Genomic DNA, 18,457 nt, shown 5'->3' on the forward strand with positions numbered 1-18,457 from the left:
CTGATAGGGAAGACATGGAGAATGTCCCTAATGTCAGTGGTTGAGCAAGTTTATGTACATAAAGTGCACACACAACCAAACCCTGACCCCCACACCCACACACACACACACACATCCACACTCATACATACTCATGCACATGAACTTGTATATATCTCTAGAAGTTTATGCAAGAAAATCAAAAGGGCAATTGCCTCTGAGGAGACGAACTGGATAGCTTGGGAATGGAGTGGAAGGGAAACGTTTGCCCTTGTATCTTTTAAATTTTGACATGTACAAATGTTTTACCCATTCAAATAAATATAAAAAATAAGGTAAAAGAAGGAACATTTATAAAAGCTGGAAAGAGGGTCACAAATCCAAGGGACAATTTAGAAGGTAGCATAGCTCAAACCCAAGATGTGTGAAGCCCAGTGAGGAGAGTCACCTGAAATACACCAAGAACTTAAGAGACGAAAGGCTTCCGCAGGGATGTTCCCAGCAAGATGAAGATCAAAGAGAGGATGGGCCAGCTGCCAGGAACTACACCAGACGACAGAGAAAGCAGAGCCTCTTGCCTCGTGTTTCATGTCTGTCTGCCTTTTCAGTTAAGGAGAATGAGCTTGGAACTAAAGCGTGTAAGTGAATATTGGTAAGGGGGAAAGGGTGTCCCACAAGGAAGCGGAGTTGAAAAGGGAACACCCAGGGGTTGGACGTGCATTCCGGTTTTCTCGTTCAGCGGAACTGCATTACATGGGATTGTTAAAATGCAATCGGTGATCCCGAAGCAGGAGGCGCAAGAAGAGGCACCAGAAGCCTGCAGGCAAGCAAAGCAGTCAGAGTTTCAAAAAGGAGAAGCTAACTCTTGACAACAACACACTTGGTCCATCTATTCACCTAGGCAGCATTTCTGAGAACACCCCACGCCTGGCTCCAGGTGCCGGGTCGTGAACCAGGGATCCTAGCCGAGTGCCAGCAGGAAAGACAGGCATGAAACGAGGAGGGAAAGCAGCGAGCTAAGCGAGCGGTGCAGGAGCGCAGGTTCAAAGCGAACTCCACCACATACCACGGGGGTGGGGGTGGGGGGGGGGGATGTTGGGCAAGTACCCTCCGAATCTCATCCAGAAAATGTGGAAGGTAGTCTACCTCAGAGGCTTAACTGCAGTACCACGTGTGTGTGCCTCCTGCCGTCTGGCCTCATTTCCGGCGAGGACCCACGCGTCACGTGGGCAGCCATACCGCACGTGCGGCTCGTTCTGGTTGTGCCCCCTCCTCCTCTGTGCCCCAAGGGCTGGCCTCACTGGGAGGCACACCCAGGCTGCCCTGCCTTCTGCACCCTCTTTGGGATTCAGCCTTGGGGGCACGTTGGTGGGCGCCGCAGGACACAGCGGGGGGCGAAGGCGCGCGGGCTCAGACCACTCCCTCCCTGCCTCCCCGCAGCCCTGGCAGTGGCCGCGGGCTGTGCTTTGCGCTCCCACGGGCGGCTCCCCTTCCGGGCTCCACGTTCTCCCCAATCTACCTAACACCCAGGCCTCGGGGTGGCGCCGGCGCCCCGGGAGCTAGTCCCTAGGCACTCCGCTAACCCGCGGTGGGTGCCCTAACTCTGCCCCACCTCTGCAAAGAGCCTCCCGATGAGGTTTTCCTCCATGGCCTTCAACCTCGCGTGTCTTTTGTCCTTTTTACAGTGAGATAAAATTCACATAACAGAAACTTAATCATTTTAACCATTTTGAAGTGTGCACTTCGGTGGCTTTTGGTACAGTCACAATGTTGTGCAACCACCACCATCATCTAATTCCAGAATGTTTTCATCATCCCAAAAAGAAACCCCCTACCCATTAAGCAGCCAGCCCCCACTCACCTCCCCCCAGCCCCTGCCAATCATTCACCTCTTTTCTGTCTCTATGGATTTGCCTATTCGGGACATTTCATATGCCTGGAACCATACACTATGTGGCTTTTTTTTGGTCTGGCTTTCTTACTTAGCATAATGTTTTCAAGGTTCATCCATATTGTGGCATAGTTAGTACTTTATTCCTTTTGAAGCTGAATAATATTCTGTTATATGGATAGAACACATTTTGTTCATCCATTCTTCAGTTGATGGACATTTGGGTTCCTTCCACTTTTTGGCTAATATAAATCATGGTGCTGTGAACATTCATGTACAATTTTTTTTATGTGGACATGCTCTCATTCTCTATCAAGGGAATGAATTCTATGGTAATTCTATGGTTAACTTTCTGAGAAAACACCAAACTGTTTTCCACAGTGGCTGAACCATTTTATATTTTTACAATGTGAAATATTCTAATGTCTTTATATCCTCACTAATATTTGTTATTTTCCATTTCTTAAAAAAGAGTTATAACCATCCTAGTGGGTGTGAAGTGGTGTCTCATTGTGGTTTTGAGTTGCATTTTCTCAGTAGCTAATGATGATCATCTTTCATGTGTTTACTGGCCATTTGTGTATCTTCTTTGGAGAACTGTCTATTGAAGTCCTTTGCTCTTGACTAGATTTTGAAAAAAAGAAGAAAAAAACTCCCTGTCCTTGTGCAGCTTATGACCCAGCAGAGGAGGCAGGCATTAAACAAGGGGGGAAACAGTGAGGTAAGTGTGTGTACAAGAGGCGCAGGGTGCTGCGGGAACATTCAAGTCAGGTGGGCTTGGGTTCAAGTGCAAACTCCACCACATACCACCTGGGTGACTGGGCAAGTCAGAGACACTCCCTGAATCTCATCCATGAAACATGGATAGTAATGTCTACTTCAAAGGATTAAATGCAACACCACGTGTGTGTTGCTCTTTTTGGGGGAGGGGAGGGGAGTGTGGAGGGTATCCTCAACAATCTTTTGGGGGTGTTTTGGCAGTCTTGGGAATGAAGAAAGGAGGAACGACTAGGCCTCTGGGAATAGCAAATGGCGTATCATCTAGCTGAGGCCGGGCTGCGGAGCAGGTAGCCCCTGGGGAGCAGGTGCTCCCACTTGGAGTATCCTGGGTGAGAAGGATCCCTGATAGTGGATGGGATGTTTGACTTATTCTATTTTCTTCCAAGTTGTCCTTTATCCCAATCCAACCAAAAGCAGGGAAAGTTGGTCCTGCTCAGAGCAAGGGAGTGGAGAGAAGACTCCTTGGACATTTGTCCTCAACCCAGGAGGCTGACCCAATTTTCATCAATTTGCTGAGGGGAAGATGATAGGAAGGTTGGGGGGGTGTAGAAATTTGCTCAGAGAGTGTATGTGGATGAGTGTGAGAATGAGCAAGCCAGAGAGAGTGCAGGTGAGCAAGGGTAACCAATGGTTACACTTGTAAGAGGAAGTGAGGGAGGGGGAGTGAATGAGTGAGTGGGGGTATGTGGGCGCGATTCAAGGCGCGTGCTGGGGGGGATCGCAAGGACCGAGTGGAAGAGTGATAGGGGATTCCGATTTTGAGTGAGAGTGTGGAAGTGTAAGAGTGTATATGTGAGTGTGAGAAGGGGAAGAGAGGAGATTGAGCAGTGTGTGAAACTGGGAGAAAGTGGGTATGGGAATGAGAGTAACAATGAAGGTCAGTGAGAGCAAGAGTTGAAAGTGAGGAGATGAGCGTATGTCAGCTCTGTGATATGACACATATCAGAGTGACTGTGAGGGTGAGTGTGAGAGCACGAGTGCTCTGTGCGTGAGTGAGAGCTTGAGTGTGTGGGTGAGAATGGAAGTGCATGAGAGTGTGAGTGGGTAAACGTGCGAGGGGGGAGAGGATTTGCCTGTTAAGTGGGAGTAGCTGTGAGTCAGCGGTCATGTGCGCGTGATCTCTGTGTGTGTGCTGGGAGTGGTGGCGTGGCAACGATGGGGTCTCACCCTCGCCGCGTCCCTTGAACTGCTGTGGCCTAAACCTGGTGCCTGCTTGGGGTGGCTCCCACTGCCTGGCTCAGAGTGAGCTGCAAAGAGAGCGCTGATCCCACGGAACAGCCTCTTAAACTCATAGGCTGCCCATTACCTTGTGCAGACACACCACATGAGCAGAGAGACTGGGCTGAGCTGAGAGTTTGGGGAGGAAGGATGAGTAGGATTGGACTGGGCAGAGGACAGTTGATCTCATGGCCCTTCTAAACAATCCATAACACTAATTGCCCTCTGATCAGATTCCAAATTCTTTAATCCGACATTAAAGACTGTGGTCTGAGGGAGCTAATGTGGCTTTTGGCACATAATAGGTGCTCAGTAAACATTGGATTGATCTGATTTCATGGTCTGTCTTGGAAGGCGAGAGGGTTCATACTGGGGAATTGTGTCAGTGATTGAGATGCTCTCTCTCAGCTCCACACTCAACCTTCCAAACTGCTTTTGCGGGGACCCTGCAAACCAGGTTGCTGGAGCGGGAGGCATGGCAGGCTCTGCCACGAGGTGGCACAAGAGGAGACTGCAGGGCAGGAGTGGGGAGGAAGGATTTCTCCATTTTGTCTTTGTAAAAATCCAACCTTTTAGTGGACTTGGCCCAGTGGTTAGGGCATCTGTCTACCACATGGGAGGTCCGTGGTTCAAACCCCGGGCCTCCTTGACCCGTGTGGGGCTGGCCCACTTGCAGTGCTGATGCGCGCAAGGAGTGCCGAGCCACGCAGGGGTGTCCCCACGTAGGGGAGCCCCACGCGCAGGGAGTGCGCCCCTTAAGGAGAGCCACCCAGTCTGATAGAAGGTGCAGCCTGCCCAGGAATGACGCTGCACACATGAAGAACTGACATAGCAAGATGACGCGACAAAAAGAAACACAGATTCCCGTGCCACTGACAACAACAGAAGTGGACAAAGAAGAACACGCAGCAAATGGACACAGAGAACAGACAACTGGGGGCGGGGGGAGAAATAAAATGAAATAAATTTTTAAAAAATCCAACCTTTTGATTTATTTATCTTTTCTATGACTGATTTGTTCTCTATTCTACTGCTTTCAGCTTCTATCCATTTCTTTCTAGTTTTTTAGTTATTTTGATATCAAGAGATGAATAATAAATCCCTTCACTGAAAAACTTAATTTTTTTTTCCATTAAAGGCATTTAAAGTGACATTTTCTCAAGTACAAATTTTGCTGGATGCTGTAGGCTTGGGTCTAAGGTGTGCTTTTTTGTTGATATCTAGTTTGAAATTTCATGTAATTTTTCTCTTTGATCCAAGTGTGTACATAATTGTGCTACTTAACTTTCCTGCAGTTATAATGGTTATACTCTCATTTTAATTATTTTTTTCTAACTATTAATGATTATAATGGAATGTGGGCTATAAAATGGCTAATTCTTTAATACTATTGAAGGTATTTTTTTGGGGGGGAGGCCAAGGACTGGATTGATTTTTGTATATGTTCCCTGTATATACACTGAAAAAACTACATTTTCTATTAAAACATTTTACATATAGTCATTGGATCAAGTTTACTAATTACATTATTTGATTTCTCTATGTTCTCTATTTTTGTCTATTAAATAGGTTTAGTTCTGAGAGAGGTGCAGTAACATCTCTATAACTTTATTTTTATCAAGTTCCCTTTGCATTTCTAATTGTTTCTGATTAAGTATTTAGTTGCTCTGGTAACTGGGGCATGGGGCTTATCACCACTATATCTTAATAGATTGAGCTTTTTTATCATTACGTAATTTTGTTGAGGCTTTTAGCCTTAAATTCCTCCATCTGATACTAACATTTCATTTATTGTCCCTTTTTTGTTTGCCCTTGCCTATGTGTTTTTTCCCACCCCCTATTTTTAAACTTGTCACTTTAAATGTTTTTGTAAACAACATATAACTGGGTTTTGTTTTTTACTAAACACCATTTGACAGTTTTGTAATGGTAGAAAATTCAGTGCACTTATATTTAGAGAATGATGGCTTCACTTCATCTCATCCTACTTTTCCTTTTACATTACATTGGTGTTTCTCCTTTTTCCTTTCCCTAATTTTTGCTCATTTGTTTTCTATTCTTTTTCAGTGTTTCTCCCTGAAAGTTTGGTTTTTCTCTAGACTGATATTTTTCTGCCTCTTTTTGTGGTACATTTGGTTGGCTCAGGTGGGCACTCAGTTTTCCTCCCTAAGCCCCTCCCCTTCCCTGCCCCGGGGCACACTCAACACTAGCCCTCACATTGGTCTCTGAACTTGAAACCAGCAGGAGGTCCTGGACATGAGACGGCAAACGCCCCACTCATCAGCCATAGGGCTGTGGGCACAGTACCGACCACTTACGAGCAATCGAGCATGGCCACCCACGCCAGACCAACTAGACCACGTATGTAACTCATCAGGCAGCTGGTGCCAGACTCCCTGCTCTCCCCTGAGATTCCGGGGTTGGGTTTGGGCCTCACCTCTCTTGGAGCCGATCAATCTGGAGGAGGGGGTTGGGGAAGGTGGGCTGTTGGAGGCCCACTCCTCTCTCATTTCTTGTAGAAAGAGTTCTCCAGTTGGCTTTCATTGGTCTTCCATTTCGGTGAGTCGGCAGGATTATGCTTTCCTTTCCTGTGGTCAACCAAACCAACAGCATGGAGACACCAGCTCCTGATGCTTTGCCTGTGGACACTTGTGACGTGGGTCTGGAACCCCATTCTGACTCCAATCCCAGAGAAAGGGGGGTGACTTCCACCTTCTCCTCTAGGTCCTGAGAGTAGTGGGAGAACGTAGGAGACAGGGAACTGGAGTCCTGGGGACTGACTTGCAGGGCCTCGAGGAAGCAGCTACAAGGACACTCTCAGGCCCACACCTGACCCTTACAAACCTCTCGGCCTAGCGGTTTACCTCCAAGGCTCAAATGCTCAAGACTCCCACTGTGCCTCGGCAGCTGCCGCCATGGCCAGGACATGGGATTTGTCCTCACCTACCTGGGTCCCAGGTTTTGTTTTGTCTCCGTGATTTAATAGAGAGAAGGTGGAAAGTATAGTGGATCGTCTGTTTTCTGCACCTTTAAATTTTGTGTCTACAAAATTCTTTCCATTAGGATAATGGGTGAATTCCCTGGGTGCAGAGGCCGCCCAGACTCAGCCCCTCTCCTGTGGCCCCAGCAGCTGGGAGGACCCTCAGCACACCCCACCTCCTGGGGCCCCCGCTCTCACAGGACTTTTGGTATCCTACGCCCTGCCCACCCATGGGATCCGAGGCACATTCCGCTGTCAACTCACCCCCTCTCTGGCCTACCTCTCCCTCTCCATGCTCTCTTGTCAACTCATAGAAATGTTCCTACAGGCTGCCCAGGGACAGAAAGAGGGCTGTTTCTCTGCTGGATGCCCCATGACCAAGTGCTCGTGCTGAGGGGCAGAGCAGGAAAGTCTGCTGTGGCACCCCCCTACCAAACCCAACAGCAGCGCCCCCCCACTCCGCCCCTCCCCCACAGCGCAAGACCACCAGACAACTCTGTTCAAAACAGTTTATTTTATTTTTTTTTTGTCAGACAAACACATTGATTTCTGGACCACAGTAGAGGATGGAAACCTTTCACAAACTTATTTATTTGAAAATACAAATATAAAATTATACTTTCCACATCTGTGATGTGAGAGACTGCCATCCACGTAGTAATTTTTTACAACAGGGCTTTAAGAAAGCCACACACAAAGACCTGAAAGATGCTTGAGATATATATATATATAGATAGATACATATATATGTATATATATAAAAAAAATACTCACTACCAAAGTTCTCATCAGTTTCATACTAAAGTATAAAAGTAAGGGTGAGGTCAGCCACAGTGCTAGGGGGGTTTTATTTAGATACATTTATGTCCACATGAAACGCTTAGACTTGCATCCTATTACATATGGAATTCTGGGTTTACAATACACCATGAACAGCAGATTGGCTAGCCCACGCTACTCAGAGGACACGCACAGATTCCACACAGGATGGGACATATGTACAGAATACAGTAGCAGAGAGCCTTGCAGGGGCTCTGGAACTTTCTCTCTCAGTCCCCAAACCCCCCTCCCCCCGCCCCTGCCTCCTGGAAATGAAATTTAGTTTGAGACCATACATTCTCATTACTTGATAGCCAAGTGTTTGGATTAAGGTTGCGCCCCCAGAGGGGTGGGTTTTATTTATATTTCTTATGTGTTTTGAGTTTATTTATTTATTTATTTTGGTTAAGAAAAATAAAATGAAAACGAACATATTACAGTATTAAAGTATTGCTTAATCTACAGCGTCTCCTTGTGTAGTGTCTGTGCCCGGGCTGGGCTGAGCTGACTTCTGCTTGTGTTCTGCTCAGGGTCGGGGTGAGAACCCACCAGGGTCTCTCTTCAATGTGCTTGCCTGCAGGCCGCCCCTCTTCCCGACCTGCTGCCTCCTTGCTTTCACCCTCCTTGGAAGATAGCCTGGCTTGTGAGGCACATTCGAGAAAAAAAAAATCTCCCCTTCCCCACCCCACCCCTTAGCTTCCCTCTGTCCCTGCGTGCCACTTCGTGCCACTTCCAACCGATAAAGATACGTATGAGTTAGTGTTTCTTTTGTAAACAATTTCATATGCAATATAATACAGAAAGCATGGCTGACCTTCAATAAAAAATGTAGTAAACTATATTGCTTTATTCTTGATTATGCTGCAGTGAGTGAATGGCAGAATGAAGCAGTGTTGTGGTGGTGGTGGAGGCTAAGTCCCTAGCCCTCATTTGCACTAAAGATCAAAAATAGGTTTTATTTTTCTATTTGGAACAACAAAAAAAATTTCTCCCCCAAATTCCCCAAATGAAAAAGAACCAAAAACAAATAAACAAATGAAAAAAAAAAAAAAAACCCCAACAAAACAAAACCAAAACCAAAACCAAAAAACTGAACACCTTTCAGGTCATTAGAACCAACAATTACCCAATGATTTTTATACTAGTCTAGCAAGATGTGTGTAACATTCACTGGCTGTGAATTGCTGTGTGGTGAAACATTAAATTGACAGCAATAGAGCCATGCTACCTTAAAGTCCAAGCTACGAGTTCAAATTAAGATGAAGGTTATGAAGGAGAGAAACGCAGAGGCCAGTTGGGGCTTCATTTGAATCAAGCCAATAAGCGACTGGGAGAGCGCGCGAGGCTGTTTGGTTTTCCCAGTGGGTGTGAGGCAGGCCACGAACCACGACGGCAGCAGCTCCTGGAGAGGCCAGAGCTCGGCCATCTCCATCAGCTCCCTGTCCCGGCAGAACCAGGAGCGGGTCCAGGCGCTACTGCGACTCTCTCTCCTTTGGGAGGAGAGGAGTGCGGGGGTCCCAGGCAGATGGGTCTGGAAGTCAGAAAGTCACCCGGTAGTTATTTTATACTTCCGGGGAAAAACCATCAGCCAAGAGGGTCTCTCCCCCAGGGAAGGCGAGAGTGGCTCCCAGGTTCGCCACTGAGCTTAATCGAAACAAAGAGAAGGCTGAACAAGGGTGCTAAAATAGTTTACAAAAATCATTCAAAATGGACTTCTACATGAGTGGGGGACTAATGTGAACCTTAACCTAGGTAGCCACATAAAAACATATCAGATTTCCACGAGATTTGTGCTATGGGCTACTGGGTCTCTTCAAAAGGTATATAAACATCTAAAACATATTCACACAGATTATCAATTTCTTCTGAGCATTCTTAAAAAAATATTTTTTCTCTTAGTAAAATCATTTTAATATACCATGCCTCCCTCTTTTAAAAAATAAATTAAAAAAATCCAGTTTTGCATATCTAGCATTAGCATTTAAGGTAGTATGGCACACCCCTTCACAGTTGGGGGGGCGGGGAGCGGGGATCTACAAGATGCCGTAGAGTCTGCCGGCGTCTTAACATTGTGAGACCTTGGGTTAGTTGAAACCACATCGGATCAGCAAAAATAAAATTAAACTTGAAATTGAAAAAAAAAATTTAAAGGAAAAAACTGCCCCCAAATTATTAGCATTCTTTTTTTCATAAATAAGAGAAAGTTCTATCCTTACTGGTCCTAAATCTGAATAACTATGTCTAATTTTTTTAAACCTTAATTACGTTATACCTATCAATATGTACTAGAAGAAAGAGGAGAAAAAAAGTCACTACACTAGTACCAGGACGGCACACTTACGAGATAGCCATTTTATACATTATTAACAGACAATGATCAACATAGAATCTTCTATGAGGTGATGGGGGATGCAGAGAAACGGAGGGTAGTACAGTACATCACCAACATGGACTTAATTGTAAGTCAATTCCCTAGGCTAGACACTGAAGTTCTGGGAATTTACTGCCTCTTTTTAATTTTCTTTGTTGCTGTTGTTGGTTTTAAATAAAACTTCTATTTTGTTACTCTATTACTTGAATGAGTTTTGATATTTTAAAAGCGCCCAGCATTTTACTTAATCTGGTTGTTTGGAAAGAAAGAGAAAAAAAAAAAGAAAGAAAGAAAGAAAAGAAAGCCTCCCCACTGGGGGAAAAAAGAACATGTTATATGTTACTTTTTTTAATTTAAATGTTGTTGCTTTTAATTGGAATGGAAAAAGGCTTTTTTTTCTTTCTTTCGGAGCTAGCATTTTGGAGCTTTTTGTTTGAAGATGCTTTTGACCTATCATGTCTGTGAATGTCTACATTAGTCTACCTTGTTAGTAAAATTTATAAAAATAGGAGTGCAGCAGCTCTTTATAATAAATGTCGCATTCAGTGTCTCATACTGGCTGTGCCTTAAGTACCAAATTTATAAACGTAACAATTTAAAAAATATTAATAAAACGTCAATATCACATTTTAAAAAAGAAAAAAATATATATCCACACTACAATAGGTTTTAATGCCATCTATTGAGTTGTACTTCTATAGTTGCTGTTGCCGACCTATTACCCATATTTTTTAAAAAAAAGTTAAATTAAAAAATATCCTTCATCATAAGTATCTTTCCCCAACCGAGGACCATATATTATAACAGCCAAATGTTAAACATGTGCAAACAGGAAACTGTCAGTTTTTCCTACCGGTCACAGTGCAGTGATGTTTATACTTTTTATTTTTAAAATTCTGTTTACATCTACAATAAATTAAAAAAAAAAATTCTTCCATAGCCTCTCTGGTGATACTTGCAGCACTGAGGTATTAAAAAAAATATATAAACCAAAAGGTTGCTTTCCTAATTTGTAAATAGAAAGTGAATGGAGAAAAGGTTTCATTAATGCAGGCTTATCCACTCCTCGCCCATGGTCCCCCAGAGTTGGGAGCGGGAAGAAGAGAGACAAAGGGTCCCAGGGACCTTTGGAGGTGCTGAAATGATTGGACAATAGAAAATGATCGAATATTTAAAAATTAAGACTGAAAAAGAATGTTCCCCCCCCACCTCCCCCCCCCGCAAGCCAAACAGGTGTGCTTTGAAACTTTAAATATGTTAAATATTAAAATTGTAGCTTTGTTATTAAAAAACGTCTTGGGAAAAGCAGTTTTTTAAATCTTTTAAATAAAAATCTAACTAGATGAAAACATTTGAAGCTGTGCACAGACGAGAGGTTAATATGCTGGCTGACGCTAATACAGTTCTTAGGTCTACCACACAGAAGAAGGAGCTAAACAGTGTTCGAACTTTTCGCGGGGTCGCCCTGGCAGCCGGCTGTTCTGCAGCCTCAGTCACTGGCTGTCGTCGTGCCTCCCCCTCCTCCTTGCACAGAGCATCAAACTGCCTGGGACTGACTCCCTCACAAAAATATTTTTGATTCTCTCTTTCTTAATAGTTTCTATGTAGTTAATGGAATTGTATTTACAACATTTCTTTTTCAGAATTCGCAATTTCAAAAAACCTTATAATATCACCTCTTTCAACAGAAAAAAAGCACTTATAGAAAAGGAGGACACTCGAAAACATTGTCGCCCTTACCTTATTGCCGAAAATAGATATACTTAGGTTAACAAAGAGACATCACAAAAAAGAACTGCTGGAGTCTGTTAATTAACCTACTACATCTCAATTCTTCTACAACGCAAAATAGAAAGTTTATGCCCACCTCCCACTCCGCATTTCTCCACTTGGATTCAGTGTGTGCTAAAGTTCCACTTGAAAATCATACAGTCTCAGAATTGGTACCAAAATATTGAGAGTAGTATTACCATCTCAGCATCCTTTAAAAGTGAGAACAGAATCCAAACAAGCAAAAAAAAAAAAAAAAAAAAAAAAAGAAAAAAATAACTCCTTAATATAACAGTAATACTATGATTAGCTTTTAACTAGATATTAAAGCTCTATGACTACCAGACTAAGTCAAAATCACTACCAAACGTGATTCAAAGAGATTTTAAAGGAGAAGGGGAAGAGAGGAGGGGAAGGGAAACCATTGAGAGAAAAAAAAAAAAGAACAACAAAATAAAACCAAAATCATGGGTTATATACACATTTAAAAGCCGTTGTCGTATATTACAGCAGATTCGTGAGATGATGAGATGGAGCCAACCCTCGATCCGCAGTGAGCCATCTCTGGTTGGGATGGGAGTGAGGCTGGTGGGGTCCAGGTCTGATGGCATCACCTAAACAAAGGGCCACTCAGAAACTTCGCCCAGTCTTGCCTGGACATCCAGGTATGCTCTGCATGGTCGGGAAGGTGGGGTGTCCCCGGAGAGAGCATCAAGTGGGGGCGGGGGAGAAAGAAGAAGTGTTAGGCAAGCATCCGATTTATTTCAACTTTTCAACTAGAGTTTTAAAAGAGTGACGACCTTTGGCTACGGAGCGTGGAAATGGCCTAGCTAACAGCTTGCTGAGATCACTGCCTGGGAACCCCGACATCTGCCTGCCTAATGCTGGGCAGAGGGCTGCCTGCCCTACAACCTGGTGCACACTCTTCTGCTGATCTGATACAGCCGTGAACTTCTTAGGATAATGGCGGGAAACGTGGTCAGCAAACGTGGTTACGCTGGGGTTTCAACTAGACTGATGAACTGCACACATGGACCAGTGATGCCTTTTCTGTTTAGACTCGTTTTCAAAGCTAAATGTTAAGAACAAAAACCTCTGCTTTTATTGGCTATCCCATCAATGGCTATTAAGAACTGAAAATATAAATCTGTATTAAAAATTATATACCGAGGATTCACGATCAGGACACTTTAAAAAATAACGAGCTTCCATTAGAGAATACAAAAATGGGCTAAGGACCCACGGGCTTGCTAATTGCGTCTCCCCAAATCAACTGTGAGCCTCAGCCCTTCCTTTACGGATGGAACTAAATGCCGTAGGGTCACCTCTGTTGGGGACACAGTGGTGTCTGACCAGTCCCCTTTATTGCTATGGTGCAGCCTCATCTAGCGCATTCTGGAGGGAGCCAGGTTGGCTACCTCGTCCTTCTTTGGAAATGAGTCCAAGAGTTGAGGAGAGAGGCTGGGCGGGAGTGGCCTCCCACAGAAGGAAAGGCTGCGGTGTTCCTGGAGGGGTGCGGGGCTGTGTGGGCTGGGGGAGCCCGGGGCCACGCATCCTTTTCCAAGGGAGGGAGGCAAGGAGCACTGGCAGCCCCAGTGTCTGGCCTTCCCGGAGTCTGTGGCACCTGCTAGTTGTTTTCTTCCTCCTTCACCTGACTCCGCAAAGACTGGAGCCACCTTCAGTTCCCAAGGTTCTTGGACATACCAGCCCCCTCCTTGCTCTCAAAGGAAGCTTACTTCCCCTGGGCCCCACTCCCAGCTTAATTAGTGGTGAGTAGCTCTCCTTCAAATTGTTAGTGGCCTCTGGCTCCGGCCAGCAACGGCTGGGTCAGTGCACGAAGGGCAGGAAGGAGAGGGGAGAATTCGCACACATGGTTTATTTGGTTAAGAGAGGCAGTTGTGTTAGTTGTTGTGATTCCTTAGCAGCACCATTAGAGAAATCCAAGAGATTTACAGAGCTCAACTCAACATGGCTCCTGGAACGGCCCTACCCTCCGGTGCCAGCCAGCTCAAGGGCCTGCAGAGATGCCCCTCTGTAAGAGAGGCATCCTATTCACTGCAAACCCAAAGGGGCAAATCCATCCTTGGCCTCGCTTCTCCTGCGTGTCTGCTCCAGGTCTCGGGTCCCAGTTGAGAGGTGTACAGTGTGACCCGTTCCCAGGCCTCAGCTGTGGTCTTCCCTTTTCCAAAAAGAGAGAACCATGTTTTGGCCCCCAATCTAGCGTGCGGACAGTGTGCATTCAGTACTTACACCAGGAGAACCCCCTCTTCCTGCTTGGGGTTCTTGCCAAGAATGACAGAAACGCATTTTCAGATGAGAATGTGGCAAGAGGCTTCCTCACTGACAGTCCCAACTGCCCTTCTCCTCCATTCCATCCCCTCCATAGCCCCATCAAAATGATTTTAAAATGTTTAATTAACTTGAGCTCAGTTTAAAAGGTTAGGAAACTGGCAGGGATCCAAATCCACGTTACACAGGTGACGTTCATTTAATTTGCTTTTTGTGCCATAATCTGGATAATTGCTCAGCAGTTACTGGCAAAAGTGTTTTCTTTTTACTAAAAGATGGAGTGCGGCTGTTTGACTATACAGACCCCACTGGCTGAGCACCAACCAGCCAGCCCCAGGGGGCTGACGGGCACAGCGACCCACAGGCCAGCTCTCAGGACCTCTGGGGGACCCTGTCCCCCTCTTCTAGGCCTGGCAGAAGCCCACTGTTTCCCTGCCTCCATACCCCCTGGTATGGGCACAGCACAAGATCTCCTTCCAGTTTCCCACACTCTTGATTTTATTTCAAGACACAGAAAGATGAGGGGTGGGGAAGATAAAGAAAAGGAATCAAAAGAACTCAAGAAGAGGAACCAAAAGAGAGAGCGAGCAAAAAAAGGGGAGGGTGGATGTGTTTGTGTGTGTCATGATTAAGGCTGGAGAAAAGGATAAGATGAAAGATTGGAGTTTTTTCCCCCATTCTCCCGAAAAGGGACCCAGAAAGAGGGGAGAGAGAGAAAGACATGTGGATATGGAGAGAGAAGGGCGTGTGCTTAAATGTATGACCAGTCACATACATGTACGGACACGCCCGGCAGGGCGGAGACACATGGCAGAGACGGTAATACCTCAGAGTGAGATGGCAACGAAAGCACCTGCTCAATGGTATCCATTTGTAAAGGCCGTTGCAATCAAAGGTCCCTAAAAATTGCACAATTGTTAAGGTTATCAGTGCGCTATACATGGGAACAGATTGTCAAATTCTGGGAAAAGAAATTATCTCTAGGACTAGTCTGGGGTTGCCAGCATGAACATGTAATTCTGAGACGCAGTGCCATAGGGGGCGGATGACATCCCCCCTGCCCCCAGCCCCAACCCCAAGCCTGTTTGCCTACCCAGGGGCAAATCAAAAGCCAGATTCAGAGGGGTGGGTGGTATTGGGAAATGGAGGCTCGTGCCCAAACTGATGGGTGCCGTTGCTCCGAGAGCCAGACAGCCAAGATCACAAATGTCTTTGTCCACAATCCCAACAGCTTCAGCTTGGGAGAAAGAAACCCTCGTGCAGGCAAAACAGGGTGCTATTTTGTAGTAATTCTAGAAAACCAGGACCACACAGGTCAAAAGCCCTGGGTTTTCAAGAACAAACAGGGTTCGTGTTTCTGAATGCCAAAAAACGGAAATGATTGTGTTCCAAGGAGTGATATGTGGCCCCCCAAATTGGTGTGGCTCTAAACTGAATAAGAATATTCTGGATTTGGTCCTACCGCGGATCTGAGAAGATGTGACTCACTGAAGAGACAGTGGCTTGGAAGAGGAACTGAAGAAGGACCCAGATGGCACAGGTCGTGGGTGGCAGAAGTGGGGGGTGGCGGGGGAGTGTGTGTGTGTACGCGAGTGCATGAGTGTGCGAGAGAGGGGGAAGAGAGTGCGTTTCAGTGTGTGGGTGTGTCTGTGTGCCTGGGCAGGAGTCAGGCCGCCCTGGGGCCCCTGCCCCTGCCTGCACATGCAGGGTTCTCCCCAGCGTGGCCCCTGGAGTCTGACAGGGACGGGCCCTGGACAGCAGACACTTCCACCTGAGCTCAAAAATGCCTCCACAGCGCTGAGTGTGGCCAGGACAGAGGTTGGCTGATTTTCTGTTTCCAAAATGGAAGGGACAGCGAGGGCGTGGACTCAGGCACATTCATGCTCACACACCGGGAGGGAGGAGAACAATACAATCTGAAAACAGCATGCAAATCTGTTAAGCAAATTTCCATTGCCTGGATTAGTCAGATTATAGAACCACAGAGCATTACAAATATCAAATGCATCTGGCCTTCAGGGGACCATGGCTAAAGAACTCAAATGGGAACTTACTTGGAACCTGGAAACTGTAAGAAACATTAGCAAAAGAAACCAGCGGGGAGAGGGCTTGCACCCCACCCTGGTCTCCCAGAAAGCAACGTTGCCATTGGAAATTAAGCTGGGGGACCCTGCCAGCTGAGGTTGCTCCCATGAGGTGGGGGGCGGGGGGGGAGCCCCAGCTCTGAGGGAAACGACAAGACTGTCTCCAGAAAGCAGGGATCAAGGAAGGAGCCAATACTGAGGACCTGCTATGTGCCAGGCACAGGCCAAATACCTTCTGCCAATCTCAGGCAGTCTTCCCAGGAAGGCATACTTATTCTTGCTTTGCAGCCAGGGTTATACAAGTGGAGTAAGGGCACACGGGCTGAAAGTGATGCAGTGGTGATTTGAGCCTTGACCTGCCCATTGCTGCTTCCGCAGGCCGTGCCTGGCTCACGGGAGGAGTTAGGGAACAGCTAAAGGGAGGTGTCAGGCTTCAGCCCCAGGTGGCAAGGGGCAAGTCTGCCAGTGGACGTGAGGCTGCTGGGGACCCACCCTTCTCTGCCCCCCATCCTGGGCTTTCCTGGCACACCCTCCCCATCGGCCACGAGGTCGGGCAGGGGGGAGGGGCAGGTACTTACAGCGATGCCGTGGCCGAAGCCTGAGCCCGGCTGAGGGCTGGCCGCGCTTATGTAATTCCCCACACCGGAGTCCTGGCTGGCAGGGCCGTAGAGATCGGCGACAGGTCCTGGGCTGTTGGCCCCCGGGAAGCCTCCGGGCCGCGCCGGATTGGAGCCTGCCGGGGAAGCGGGCGCGCCAAAATTCGGTTGAGCACTGTAGCTATTCAGGACTGGTGTGCAGAGAATAGAGCTGGGTATGAGGCCAGAAGCCAGGCATGCACCGGTCATTACAAGCCAAACACTTGAGAAAAACAGCTGAGGCCCAACTTCTAACACTCAACCAAGGCCATGCGAGAACATCAGCAGGGACTCAAAAATACTCAGCCCAGGCTACTACTAAGAAGCTTGGAGCTCCAAAAATAGAGAGAATAAAAAACAGTCATTCAACACACTACGGCAACCACCCGGAGGTGCTTCACTGCCCACCAAATTATCACAATAGAAATAGAGATATATATGGAAGAGAAAGAGAGAGAGAGAGGTTGTTTTCACATCTGAACTGATGCTCATGCAGTCTTTTCTAGATCTGGGCACGTTGAGACAGCATTCACATCCCATGCAAACTACAAAGGAACTAGTTTTAGACTACACATTGTGTTAATATTGATATTAAAACGTGACAGGAAACAAAGCAATTTGTGTCCAGGAAAAAAAAAAATCTCTCGGGAGGGGAGTTTTGATTTTTTTTTTTTTCACTTTTTCTCTTGTTTTTGGATCCATTAGATTTTAAAAATTGTTTTTTTTTTCTTAAAAGACAAAAAAGATCTCCCGTCTCCATCCCCCAAAACCATCCCCCCCTCCCCTCTTGCTAGTCCCTCCCTTCCCAGCCCTCCCGTTTAGATCCCTGCATGAAAGTCGTCAATACGGAAGGTGGTCGGAGGATGGGATATGTCATGGAAAGTTTGGGCATCTTCACGGTAATGGTGGCGGCAGAGGATTCCCTTTTGGGGTGGAGAGCAGGGGATGGGGTGGGGATGGTAAACCTGGAGGCTGGGGTCAAAGCTGGGGTGAAAGCCAATGAGTCTACAGGACACCCATACACTCACCTCCTGCAGTAGAAGGAAGGGGGGATTTAAACTTTTTTTCCCTTTTGTTTAAAAAAAAAAAAAAAAAAGACAAAAGTGTGAATCCAGGGCATACCGACTGAACCAATTCATAATTGAAGCGCATGTGACCTAAATGCTTGCTTTCTGTTAGTTATCCTCAGATATAAAATCCAGATTGAGAATAGGAAAGCTCAGAATATACCCTAGCCACCCAGAGCCAAGACTTCCTGCCCACAGACCCAGAGAGTGGGGGGCTGTGATGGGGAGCCAACAGAAGGAGATGCTGCCTTTTGCCTCCTCCCGTGACGCCCCCCGAATCCCACCGTTCCCTCCACAGGGAAGGCCACAGTCCTTCAACCAGATAAATTTGTGTCTCATCTTCCCTTCTGTAGCTTAAACTTTATTTTCTTTTCCAAAGTGTAAAAATTACATTTTAATTATAAAAGGAAAAGCTTGAGGTGAGTCTGGGGCTGACCTCTTCTGGCTACAAGCTCCACTCCTTTCAAGCCCAGGGGCTGCTACTGGCAACCTTCACTTCTCTCTTTACCTCTCCCAGCATCTCCCTCTCTGCTCTGTGACCAGCTGCTTCCAATGGCAGAAGAAAAGAGCATCT

General features: G+C 46.4%; 1 protein-coding gene across 9 annotated transcripts in view; it reads right to left on the minus strand.

The window, feature by feature from the left end:
• Positions 1-7,347: 7,347 nt before the first annotated feature.
• The window catches only part of MSI2 (musashi RNA binding protein 2), a 398,131-nt gene continuing 387,021 nt past the window's right edge, over positions 7,348-18,457 (minus strand). For 5 of the 9 annotated variants that reach the window (XM_058283920.2, XM_058283921.2, XM_058283917.2 and 2 more), the window contains 3 exons: positions 16,760-16,968; positions 14,924-14,996; positions 7,348-12,480 (listed from right to left, as the gene is read on the minus strand). In XM_058283920.2, the coding sequence (XP_058139903.1) occupies positions 14,955-14,996; positions 16,760-16,968 (251 nt within the window). In that variant the 3' untranslated portion in view covers positions 7,348-12,480; positions 14,924-14,954. The remainder of the gene's footprint in view (positions 12,481-14,923; positions 14,997-16,759; positions 16,969-18,457) is intronic. The other 4 variants (XM_058283923.2, XM_058283919.2, XM_058283922.2 and 1 more) reach the window with 2 other exon arrangements.

The sequence above is a fragment of the Dasypus novemcinctus genome, chromosome 21 (genome assembly GCF_030445035.2).
Source record: "Dasypus novemcinctus isolate mDasNov1 chromosome 21, mDasNov1.1.hap2, whole genome shotgun sequence".
In the NCBI taxonomy this organism is placed as follows: domain Eukaryota; kingdom Metazoa; phylum Chordata; class Mammalia; order Cingulata; family Dasypodidae; genus Dasypus; species Dasypus novemcinctus.